We start from the raw sequence: 12834 nt of genomic DNA on the forward strand, positions 1-12834 counted from the left end.
ATGGCCGCCTCGAAGCCCGTGGAGGTGCCGGGCGGCGGCGGCACCGCCGGGCTGTCCCGATGGCAGCTGGCGCTGGTGCTGGGCACGCCCATCCTGCTGGGAGCCGGCGCGATCTATCTGTGGGGGCGGCGGGCGGCGCGGCGCGGAAAGGGCGCTAGCGAGAGGAAGACCCCCGAGGGGCGAGCGAGCCCCGGGCCCGGCGGCGAAAGCGGCTCCGGGCAGCCCGACGGGCCCGGACACGAGGAGATGGTGAGCGGGGAGCGGCGCCGCCCGTAGCGGCGGCAGCGGCCGGGCTCGCCGCGCGGGGAGCCGGGGCCGGGGTCCCGGGGCAGCGCCGGGATGGCCGGGCTGCGATGTGCCGCGGGCAGGGCCCGACAGGCCCTGGGCCCGTCCGGAAAGCGGCTGTCAGGGTGCCGGTCCCCAGCGAGGAGCAGCGTGTGATGGGATGGAGCTCGGGTGACATCCTGCTCGTGCTCTGCGTGACACGCCCGGCAGGTCACAGAATCACAGGCTGGGTCGGAAGGGCCCACGGTGGGTCATTGGTCCAAACTCCGGGGTCGAGCAGGGTTATCCCAGCACATTGCACAGAATTGCGTTCGGATGGTCTGGAATAACTCCAGTGAGGGAGACTCCACGCTCTCTCTGAGCAACCTGTTCCAGTGCTCAGTCACTGCACGGTAAAGAAATTCTTCCCTCTGTTCACGTGGAACTTCTGTGCATCAGTTTCTGCCCATTGCTTCTTGTCCCATTGCTTGGCACCACCGAGCAGAGCCCAGACCCATCTTCCTGACACATTTCCTCCAGATCCTGATAGATAATGATGAGGTCCCCTCTCAGGCATCTCTTCTCAACGCTAACCAGGCCATTCTCCTTTAGGTTTTGCTTCTATGAGAGATGCTCCAGTCCCTTAAATCCAGTTTGTCCCCCCAGATTTCCATGTCTTTCTGTGGTCAGCCTGTGTGACCCACTGAGCTCCTAGCCAGGCATTCTGGCTGGTGGTTGCAGTTCTGCCCTTGCCACACAGGGATCAGGAGTAGTTTGTTCCAAGATCAGGCGTTGCCAAATGCATCTTCTCATCAGTTGGCTGAGCATGGATCTTTGCTTCTGAGAGGGGAACATACCTCTGCCTCTGAGGTCTAGAGTAGCTGTGAATAAGTTTCCTCCAGGAATAGTGTTTTGGAAAGGAAATCTGCGATCTGTTGTGTGTGAGATGCTGGATACTGCGATGTGGAAAGAGAATACAATGAAGATTGTTTTAAAATGGAATAGTATGTTCCATGAAAATATAGAAGCCACACAGTTTATGCAGCAGAGACTTCGAAGTGTAGAATTTGCCTAAGTAGGCATGCTCTCAAAGCATACATCTGTCCTGTTGTAAATTACCCTTCTGAGAACTTTCAGATAAAATGATCTGTGCAAAAACTCAAGGACAACATGTAAAATCAGTGTCCAGATCAGATCTATAGTTCTCTTGTATATCTGTGAGGATGCACTTTCTGCACATCTGCAGTCCCAGATGTGCCTTGCCAGTCATGCAGCATTACTGAGGTGAGGTTGCAGTTGACAGCATGTTTAAGGTAATGGATTTGACAAACTGATGGCCTTTGATAAGAGTATCCCACACTGCATCTTCTTCTCCCGTTCTTGTGCATCACCCAAAATGCTTTGAACTGTCTGGCTGTTAAAGCTTCCCATGTGAAATGATGAGGAGAGAAGAAGAATCACCTCTTGGAGACCGGGAAAAGTCCGTTCTAACCTCCGTAGTTTGAGTGGTGCAGACGGACGCGCTTGGGCGGGCAGTGGCAGGCACACATGGGAGTGGTGAGGAAGGTGGCAACTTCCCCAGCTAGTGAATCATAGCTGCTCTCAGGCATTCCCAAAAGCACACTAAGCTGTAAATCCTTTGCTGGACCTTGAGGCAGTTACTTCAGTGCAGTGATTTGTTCCTTCCTGGGCACCAAACAGTACTGAAGAAGTTGTGTACAGAGGACAAATTCAGACTGTTTACTGTGGTAGCTTTGGCTCATGGCTGCAAGCAGCATCTGGTGTACTTACGGGAGTGTGCTTGCTGTGTGTGAGCTCTGCAGGTCTGCAGGCTGCTCCTGACCTTTGTCTTTCTGCAGTGACTTCCCTGTTAGTGCCTTCACTCTGGTTTTCTTGGTTGTGTTTCTAAATTCCAGCAATATCCAGGAGTTTGTAGTCATTCTGTAGTTGAAGGAAGGAAGCACTTAAAACATTTAAAACACTTATATAGCATTTGATTTAAAATATTGTGTGTTGCTCCACAATTTTAATTGCTACAAGGCTCTGTGCATTTAAGGATAAAGTTGAGTGGTATGACCTGATGGAAAGTTTCTTGAAGAGTGTCATTGCTTACACTGTAAAGAAATGAGATATGTTGCTTAGGAAGGCTGCAGAAGTTGTCAGATTTGACTGATTACATGAGATAATCATCTAGCTGGTCAAAATATGGCTGCATCAGGAAAATAAATGTGGCTGCAAGTTCCCAGGACTACTTTATGTGGGTGTGGAGGATTGTCTTCCTGTTACTCAAATCCAAAGCAATGATGCCATGTAGATTTCATGTTTCCTCTCGTATTTTATTAGTTATGGATATTAGTGGTAAGACCCATTATTGAAAATACAACCACTACAGATGCTTCACTTGTAAAACTGCCTGTATTGTATTAATCTGCCTCTCTAATGTAATGAGGTATTTTTTGAAACTCAGCTGGATTTCATGTACAAGTCTGCACAGTGAATAACAGCCAGTAACTCATTTCACAGTGGAAATACAAGAGGAAAATCTTTTGGAAAACACATAGGTCAATAATGAATCTGCTACCAACAGCTGTGTCAGCTAACTATTCTTTTACTCATAAATGTAACTTAGGACTCACACTGTTTTGTGCTTTTCATTAAATCAGCCCCTGTATCCATTTGATGTTCTGGTCACTGTTTCTGAAGACATGACCTTGAATTTTTTTTCTTTGTTCTTTAAAAATAAATAAGGTGCCATACCTTCCCTATTCTTTATTCTGACTTGTTACTATTTTGCATGCAGCTCAAGCTTTTCTTTTACCTGCTGCACAGGCCTCACATTTTTTCCCAGGCTGTGTCTGCACCAGAGGATTCTCCTGACATCGATGCACTGGCCAAGTGTGTGATCTATGACTGACACTGTGTTGGCAGAAGCCCTTAGCACAGGTGCTATATTGGGAAAAGCTGAACTACTTTTGAGAGTCCTTCTCCTGTAAGCACAGCTCCTTAACAGTACAGTAAACTGGTATTATTGGGCCAGTTAAGTGATGATCATAAAACTGCATCTATGGATGGCTCAAAGGTCGTAGAGCCAAATTGCATCTGTTCATGACTCTTGTCATTGTTTCTTGTAATTTGGATGGAATGTGTTTTAGTCACTCAGTAGCAGTTGTTTTTCACATGCTCTCCTGGTTTGTAGGGAGTATTACATAATTAAAATACAGAATGCTTTGCATATATTGCTTTAGTTTGCACCCAATTGATTCTTTTTTTTTTTAACTTATTCCATGATAAATTCTTAGCAGGTTCACTCCTTGTCTTAGAGGAGGGAGCAGTGGTTAGTCAGTGAGGTAATGTGTTGGTTGCTTCAGTATGTTGTTCCCCTGAAGTTGGAATCAATTCCTTTTGCAGCTCTGTGGTAGTCCAGATCTGACCCCTTAACTCCTTCAGCAAGCTGACAGGGTAACCCTGTGTTTGGAGTGAGAGGAGGTCAGCTGGGTGGCCTTGGCTATTGCAGTGAAAGCCATTGGGGTCCCAGCAGTTCCCTGTCTCTGCACACTTTGCTGTGAGCTGGGCACTGTCCTTGAGTGCAGTGTGGGTGAACGTGACAAACTCCTCGGCCTTTGTGGTGCCACATACCGGCATCAGCAGCCAGCCAGCGCGGCTTCTTTCCAGTGTCTGTTTTAGTAGCAATTGCTGAATGCTGCCTCTCTCACTGCTGTGACATTAGATCAGCATATGAACAAATTGAACCCCTTAGTCTAGATACACTCATGCTGGTACTTACTCTAAATTGATCTAAGCAAAGTAACTAAAAAGTCATTTCTATTGTACTGTGCACCTGTTGCTTAGTAAATCTCACTGTCAGTCTTCTATTTTGTGCTAGCTATAGTGGACAGGTGTAGAAAACTCCTGAATGTGTGTACAATAGCAGTAAAACTGTTAGACTCTTGGTTTATTTATGGAAGGTGTGGATGGCAAATTCATTTAACAGGAAGGTGACTAAAAACACAGTGAATTTGTCCTGTAAACTTCGTTACGTTTTTTCTGAGTGTAATACATCCTTGCTTGTGCTTTGAATTTACTTCTAAAGATCATGTAAACATGCTTTTTCTCATAGTGGCTTTAGGGCTAAAGACATTTTTAAACCATTTATATTCAGTTAATGCCTTTGTCTGAAAAAAGACTTGAGATGAACCTTAGTAAAAAAAAAAAAGTAGTGGAAAGATAGGAATTCAGAAAAGAACAGGAATTTTTTCCTGGTACCTCATCTCATTAAGAGGTTTCTCTCACTTGCAAAGAACAAAAAAGAGGCCTAGACCAAGGCTTTCTTTTTTTGCAGGTTGAATTAAGATGGCTGAAACAGTAGTCGCCCTCTGTGTCATCAGATAAGGGCTCATGCAAATCCTTTTCAACCAAGAGAAAAATGCTGAAACTCTCTGCTCATACTTCTGTTGTGAATATCTGACATCATTGGCTGGCAGGAAATTTCTTCTTCTGCTTTGAATAACAGTCTCCCTCAAATATATAAGGTTCTGAACAGCTAGTTTAACAATACTGCCATTGCAGGGAGTTACTAAGCATTATTATTCTTGCAGCTGGCAGTGTGTTGCTGTAAAGTTGCTGTTTGCATGCAGTTTCTGAACATTTTGTGAGAAAAGCGCATTTGCTGAGGTTAAATTAGAAGTTCTGAAAATTTTGCCAGTGTTGTTGTCTATTCTTTAGTCAGTTATCAATCTGCTTGTTCAGGTACCTGGATAACTGATAACTCAATTTCACAAGTGTCCTTTGGCTTAAGTTCTGTTGTAAAACTTGTTAATCAACAGTTGCTGAAAGCAGTCCCAAGTACTGAGATGTTATTTTTTGTATAGCTGAGATGTTATTTTTGTGTAGCTGCAAATAACTTCTGAGTTATTTGTTTTGTTGCTCTGTTATGAACTTACATTCATTTTATTAAGCTGGTTTGTTGCACAGATTCTTTGACCAGAAGATGACAAACTGGAGAGTTTTTCTTGCTCTATATGGACCTTCACCTTGGGGATAAAAAGTGTCCAGAGTGCCACACAGCATGGTTCAGGTCAGGCTCTCTGTCAGGTGGGGAGAAGCGCTGAAATTGGAAAATAATGTCTAGAATTATTATTTTGGCAAGAAAACGGAAGAATGAGGTTTCTGATTACTTGTGCATGAAGTTCCTTTGCATAATCAGTTTCTTAAGTACTATCTTGTGTATGTCCAATGTAGCAATTGAGAAGGAATTTTTAAAAATATGCTTAAAATTTTTGTTAGGGTTAAACTTAAGGCTTGACAAACCTTCAGAAACTGATGTTATGTGAGGAATTAATTTTCATTTTCTTATTTGTGCTGTCATGAAAAGGTATTGCAGCATATAATGCGATGTGAGTTCTTTAGTATCTTTTTTTTAAAAAAATAAACAGCTACCAGAAAACCTCTAAACCATCAACAGCAAAAAAACCCCACCAAATCAAACAAAAACATACATTGGATTTGGTGGTGTTTTGGGTGCATACTGAGGGCTACAGCAGAGTAGTTTGAGTAAGGGTGCAGAAATAAAACATCTCAGAGCAAGCAGTCTGGTTTAAGGCAGCATAAACAAACAAGTTGATTTCTTCCTTGCCTTGGGCGATGCTGCTGACTTTATTGAATTTGTTGTGTGCCAAGTTCTGAGTCCTTACCCCCACATTTCCTGCCTCATGCCATGGGTACAGCAGGGGGTAGTCAAGGAGTCAGCAAATGTTCCATGATTCATTTCTGTATGATTGGGTGTGTGGTCTGTGATCTTGCAATGGTTCCTAAAAGTTCACTCTCATAACAGAGTTACTGATTTTAATAACTTGGGCATCGTGTCTGTAGTCTCTGAAGTTTTTGATCACTGTTGTGTGCACTTGTAGGCTTGTAGGAAGGCTCGATAGTAACCTAGTAGTAGGTTAGTAGTAGTAACCTAGCTGCAGTTAGGCTTCATCTCTGCAGTCTTAAATCATTTTCACACTGGGAACACATGTATGAATGTTACAACATGGCCCATATCATGTGTTTTTCCTTTTCAACCCAAGTTAATGGAATGGCACTGAATTTTGTAAGATTTTCACACAAGGGCATCTTTAATGTGGTTTGCTCTAGACATGCACAAGGAAAAAATCAAGCTGACTTGCATGCATTTAGCTTTGCAGCACATGCATAACCCTTCCCTTTGTTAAAAGCATTGTTGTATTTGGAGATAAATTTAGGACCTACTCAAAATAAATTTAACCTTTTGAGACTTCAGTTAAGTTTTAAAGAAACAATTTACCAGATACACAGTTACTTGTCTCTCAGTAAAAATAGTTGCCCTCTAATTTTGGCATAGAGTAGCACACAGTGTATGGGGTGAAGTTAATAATCTTTTATCAAATTAAATTTGAAGCTTTACAATAGAAAAATCTGAAGACCTTGCAGATTGCCTTGTTCTGTGAACAATAAAGATGGTGCAGATTGATGCAGTGATTAATGACTTGAGAGAAAAGCTTTGCTGGCAGTAGGATATTTAAGAAATTCTCTCCCTTATATGGTTTCACTTGTAAGTCTCCCCTCAGGAGAATGCTTCTAGGATACTTTAGTTCTATTTGGATGCCTACTTTTATGTAGGAACTAAGGCTAGCACCCATTATCTGATTCTCTCCTGCCAGGATAGGGATCCAGGCCTTAAAAGACAGGGTATAGAGCAAGTCCCAGCTTCCCCTCAGGTTTTCAGTTTTAAAGTAAATCACTTCGATGCAAAAATGATCAGGTTGGAATGAAATGAGCAGACATTAAGGGGAATGGGCTAATGAAATGCAAAGTTGCTTTCAAATTTGTGTTATAGCTGTCTGGTTGTCTGTGTCTGTTCAGTTTGGCCCTGGCAGTGGATAAGTGGGTAGAGGAATCAGAAGTATGGTCAAAGAGCAGCAGGGACAATTCCCAACAAATCCTCAATGATCTCAAGTGCAGGGGATATGTAGTGAATCCTGCAGCTATTGTTAAAGGCACTTCTGCCCCCAGTCTTTCCCTCCCCAGAAAGGTTGGTGGAATGGCATGTGTGCCCTTACTTCTGTTCATTTTGGTCTGGCAGAACTGCCCCAAAATGTTGTCCATGAAGTGAGGCTGTGACAGAAGAGCAGAAATCCAGAAGATCAATGTGAGAATCTTTTGCAGTTCTTATTTCTTGAATGCTCTTTGATAGAACATTTTAGAAACCACAAGATTTGATAACTGGTTTGTAAATCCAGGGGTTTCAGGTAGGTAGCAATGTTAGTTTCTGCAGAAATACAGATCATCAGCATGTGGTGCAGAACATAAAGATGCATTTAGCAGAGTCTCAGGCCAGTCAGGAAGTTTTCCCATCCCCTGCTGAGATGGTGATGGTCCAACCCTTGTCATTACATGAAGCAGGGTGTGTGAAGCTGTAGAGGAGTCAGCTGTAAAGTTGATTTGCCTAGTGCATGAAAGGCAAAGCAGCTTCATTTTCCTTACAGGTTTTATTGTCTTGCTCAGTAGGTCTTTCCACAAAGTGTTTTCCATATTTAATTCATAGTCTGATGATCACCTCTGGTCCTAGGGCTGTATGTATTTCAGAAGGAGGCTCTTCTGTTTGAATTGCTTTGAGGTCTTTGTTGTCTTTGCACATTTAGCCTTGGAGAAACAACTTACCTCATTGGTTCTTCTGATCAGCAGCCATGTAAAAGATTACAATCTGTTCAGCTTTCCAAACAGAAATCACTCCATTGTTTATTACCATTGTAGTGAATCTTGTGAAAAGGTTATTTCCTATCTGATAAACTTGCAAAAGAAAATTCTTCTGTGTTTCCAGGAACTGAAATCAGTGAGATTTTTCAGAAGTCTGGGCTAGAGTTTACAAGTCAGGTCCATTTTTATATCTTTGAAGATGAGACCTAAAGTGCATAGCTTGTGTGCTCTGATGCCTTTTTAATTTGAACTGACCTCTCACTTTCTTTTTCAGAGTCCTCTTGGTAGAGCCCAAGCAGCCAAGAACAAAGGAAACAAATACTTTAAAGCAGGAAAATATGAGTTAGCTATTCAGTGTTATACTGAGGCTATCAGCCTGTGTCCTCCTGAGAAAAACCTTGATCTTTCTACCTTCTATCAAAACAGAGCTGCTGCCTATGAACAACTGGTAAGAAATTAAAGATAATTATGTGTTTATTGTAAGAAGTAGCATTATCAATTTTGTATTTTGTCACTTTCATCCACTGAAAGGTCCCAAGTGATAACATCTGCTGCATTTACAACAGATGATGTTTTCTTTTCACAAAAGATGCTGTTGCAGCTTTTTTCAGCTTATCATACTTTTCTACATGTAAATAAAATTATTTTCTGTTGACCACACTCAGTAGATCTTATGTAATTCTTATGCATCTTGTTCTTCCAAGACAAAGTTTTAATTTCTTATTCTCTGGAAGAATTTTCTTGTATGTAAGTTTATTTTACGTCTCTCTACTTGAGTGATTAACTGTGAAAGGCCAGATATTTTGGAAGGATGCTACTTCAAAATGTAAACAAAAAATCATTGAAATCCTAGTAAAGGCCAAGACCTAAATTTTGCACATGGGGAAGTAATGTTTACTCGACAGCTGAGTATACTGGGTGTTATTTTAGAAGTCAGCCAGTGTTGCTTATTATGGTATGATGGATTTGCTTATGAGGTCGAGTTGGTGAGCTGTATCAAGGAGTGGAAAAGTTGGCCTAGCACAGTCTGAAGTATCAGGTGAGAGACTGTGCTTACATGAATCTGGCATTAGATTTAGTTCTTGTCTAGCACAAATTCATGTCATAATGAATCCCAAATGTATATGATTCCTGTATTAGAAAAGCCTGTTTTGATGAATTGAAATAACATTAAAAAATAAAGTTTCAGCACTTTGGTAAACTTATTTGCTTCCATTATATTTCCATCTTTTTTCTTCTAGTTGTTTTACAGTGGTCTTTCAGTCCCAGTGTTACCTCCTGCAAGCATCTTTGCATCAACTCATTATGTTCTCTCTTGGGGTTTGTCGACTGTCTGGTGTGGTATTTGGTAGGAATTCCATTTCTGGTGCAGGAGTAGGCAGTTTTTGTGCCCAGGCAGTTTCTCCCTGTGGGACTGGCAGGGAGGAGCAGAGCCCTGGAGCCGCAGCCACTGCTGGGTGTGCATGAGCCCGGAGCTGGGGGAGCCAGCACAGGGAACTGAGGGGGGCCCCTCTCACTGTGCTCTTTTCCTGCCCACAGCAAAAATGGACAGAAGTGGCACAAGATTGTACAAAGGCTGTTGAGCTCAACCCTAAATATGTCAAAGCTCTCTTCAGACGTGCAAAGGCCCATGAGAAGCTAGACAATAAGAAGGAATGTTTAGAAGGTGAGTGGCTCATGCTGTGTGTACTTAAAAGTGGAATTAGTTCTGCTGCTTTGGAGAGCTTTGGAGATAGCAACTTTTGGAAATGTTTTGTTTTCACTTCTGTAGCTATGGTAATGCAGTAATGTAATAATTATGTATTGAAAACCATTCATAGCTTCTGCAAATACATATTCTTCTCTTGTCAGAAGAAACCTTTTCACATTTCTCAAACTCTCATCTGCTCACATCTGAAATGACTGCTGAGAAATTGATGTCACTGTAGCAACTCAAGGTATTATTTTTCCATGAAACTCCTTCATTTTAGGATAGAATTAATCTAACATGAGTGACAACCAGTTGTTCTATTTCCATGCAGTAAAGAGACTTTCTTCTTTGTTTGTTTTAGAGAAATAATACTACTACAGAAATGTGGGGTTTTGCAGGTAGAGATGCATGGTCTGAAATAAAAGTATTCCAGTAATTTAAATGCTGATTAGACTGGTATTAGAGGAAAAACAGCTTCAGTAACACTTTTTTCTGGTGCATTGTTTATGAAAACCAGAACAGATTGATTTTTTTTTTTTTAATACTTTGTATTCAGGAGAAATTACTGTGTCAAACCTTCCATTGCTATTTGTAAACAGAACACATTTTGAACTGTCAGGAAGATGTCCCTGAGAAGCCATGGAAATTAAGAACTACAGGTCAGATGTGTTGTCTCATGGCACTTTTGAGCTACAGTACACTGCTTGAAATTACCCATATAAATTTCATCAAGTGAAATCATTCCTGCTGATGTTAGGTTAAAAGACAAATGAAATTTTCAGCTGTGCTCATTATCAAAGAAGGACAGATAATAAGGCTGTGCTTTGGCTGGGAAATCTAACTGTTAAATTAGTTTCATTATGTGTAACAGACAAGAATTAGGTCTGCCAAATTAGAAGGTAAATTATATGTGAAAATTTGATCTGTTTATCTGCTGGCAGAATGCCTTTGTGCCCTTTTAAGACAGTAGTAACTAGAAAAGGACAACTTGGTCCATTTAGTGCATTCCTTTGCAACCACTGTGTATCAGCTGCACTTCCAGGGTACTGTAATAAAACCTAAACCTTATGCAGCTGCCAGGTGGTAAAAGCCCCAAGGAAGATGAAGTGTCCCTGTGACAGTAGGACAGTTTTAAATATAACTTCTTTTTACTGTTAATAGCAGTAATGCTAGTTACAATTATTTTCAGCCTTCATTTCTATTCGATTTTTTGCTTGCAGTTTTTTCAGATCTGAAGTTTTCTTGCTTTTTTTTTTGAACAACACGGTTTTTCTATAACCCTGCTTTTGCCTGCCAATCACATATGGCCAGCAAAACCCCAGGAAGTAGGGTATGCCCATGTTGTGGAGGGAAGCAAAACCAAACAAACCTCAAAACCCCAGCCACTACCAGCTGAAAACTCCTCCAGTGATCCCTGGCAGTATTATTTGGGAAGATGCTGCTGCTGCTGCAGCCAAGTCTGGAGTGCAGCAGTCTTTGGGCAGAGCATGTCTGCTGGGTTTGTAGAACACATTCTTCCTGGGGTACCATACTTTCCCAGGGACTCTGATGTGCTTCAGGACCATGCCACAGGTGCAGGGAGTTTCTGTATAAGTGATGGCTTAATAGTCTCTCTGGCAGCAGAATTAGAGAGATACTCTAAAACTCCAGGGCAAGACATTTACTTTTTGAGCATATTCAGACCCTGCTGGAATTTCAAGTCCAGGTTCTGGTCATCTTCACTAATGTTTAAATGAAAACAAAACAGGGAAAACCCATGGTAGCATTGCATTAAGTCCAGAGAAACTATGAGTGGTAAGAGTGCATTTCTCACTGGGAAGTTTCACTCGGGCAGCAGTGGGTTAACATTTGCAGAGGTTTCTCTGTGTGAATGAGAGCCATGTGACAGGGGCTGGCACTTCAAATAGACCAGCAAGGTATTTCTCCTTGCTCCCTTCCAAAGTCACAGAGGTGAGCAGAAAAATTTGAGATAGAATTTAGGCAGATTTCTTAAACTGACAAGTAAGTGAGATGTGATGGGACTGAATGTGAATTTTAGAAGTAGAAAATAAAGACCAGTCCCAGAAGAAAAGCTGTGTTAGCACTTCTAATGCAAACATCATATGAACATAATTACTCTCCTCAAAGTTTCAAAGTGGTGAAAGCCCCTGATAGAGGTATATATTTTCACTGTTGATTTAAGTGTGTTTGTCTCTAGATAAAAACATGAACAGAAAAATAAATCTAATTTCTTTTCATTCACTGTCGTGAAATCCTTTTATCCCAGGAAGATCACTGTGGATACAAATTTGTGTCTTGAAGAATACAGTAAATACAGCAAACTGGAAACAGAGGCTTTGGCCTGAGAACAGGACATGCATTATTTTGGCAATGCCTCATTGTACTCAGTGGCACATTTTGTAGTGTACTTCACTGACTATCAGAATTCCTTTAATCTCACTTTTGTACGTTGTTTCCTAGATGTCACTGCAGTCTGCATTTTAGAAGCCTTCCAAAACCAGCAAAGTATGTTATTAGCTGATAAAGTCCTTAAACTCCTTGGAAAAGAAAAAGCCAAAGAGAAGTACAAGGTAGGACTTGTGATACTGCTGAGTAATTGTTATTTCACCTGACCAGTTGTTGAAAAGTCGGTTGTTGGCACTCTGTCAGTCGCTGTAAACAAGTCACTGTCTCCATCTGCTCAAGCGTAAGAAGCAACACAAACTGGTTCCTACAAAGCTGCCATTGTACCAGTGGTATTTTCCTGTGGGACCTCTCCAAAGTTTTTGGAACCTCAGCAGGGAAGAGAGATCTGCTTCTAGCAGTTGTTTCCCTTTAAAAATGGAATTGTTATGACATTCAGGAGACACCCTAAGTTGGTGTGCTGCCCTACATAGGGCATTTCTGAGCTTGCAACTTCATGGAAGCCGGGTGTGTTGGAACAGACAGACATCTATGCATGAGTGTTTGGAAACTGCAGAAGAGAGAACTGTGGAAGCAGAGGGGTAGCCAGGATCAGTTATTTTAAGTGACTGTAGGTTTACAAAAAGGTTGGGACAGATATTAACATGTTCTTGGTTGTTATTAAAGCATTCTTGTTTGTGTTTTGATGGTGGTTGAAGTACTGAAATCCTGTGTTGGTTTTGAGATGCTGAATTTCTTTCCTGTAGAAATTCACATAAATG

At 41.7% G+C, this 12834-nt stretch overlaps 1 protein-coding gene across 1 annotated transcript in view; it reads left to right on the plus strand.

Annotated features, from left to right (window-relative positions):
* TOMM70 (translocase of outer mitochondrial membrane 70) overlaps positions 1-12834 on the plus strand; it is a 25230-nt gene continuing 12396 nt past the window's right edge. Inside the window, exons 1-4 of the mRNA XM_036390382.2 lie at positions 1-249; positions 8255-8428; positions 9520-9646; positions 12131-12240. Coding sequence (XP_036246275.1) covers positions 1-249; positions 8255-8428; positions 9520-9646; positions 12131-12240 — 660 coding nt within the window. The remainder of the gene's footprint in view (positions 250-8254; positions 8429-9519; positions 9647-12130; positions 12241-12834) is intronic.

This window comes from Molothrus ater, chromosome 2 (assembly GCF_012460135.2).
Source record: "Molothrus ater isolate BHLD 08-10-18 breed brown headed cowbird chromosome 2, BPBGC_Mater_1.1, whole genome shotgun sequence".
NCBI lineage: Eukaryota > Metazoa > Chordata > Aves > Passeriformes > Icteridae > Molothrus > Molothrus ater.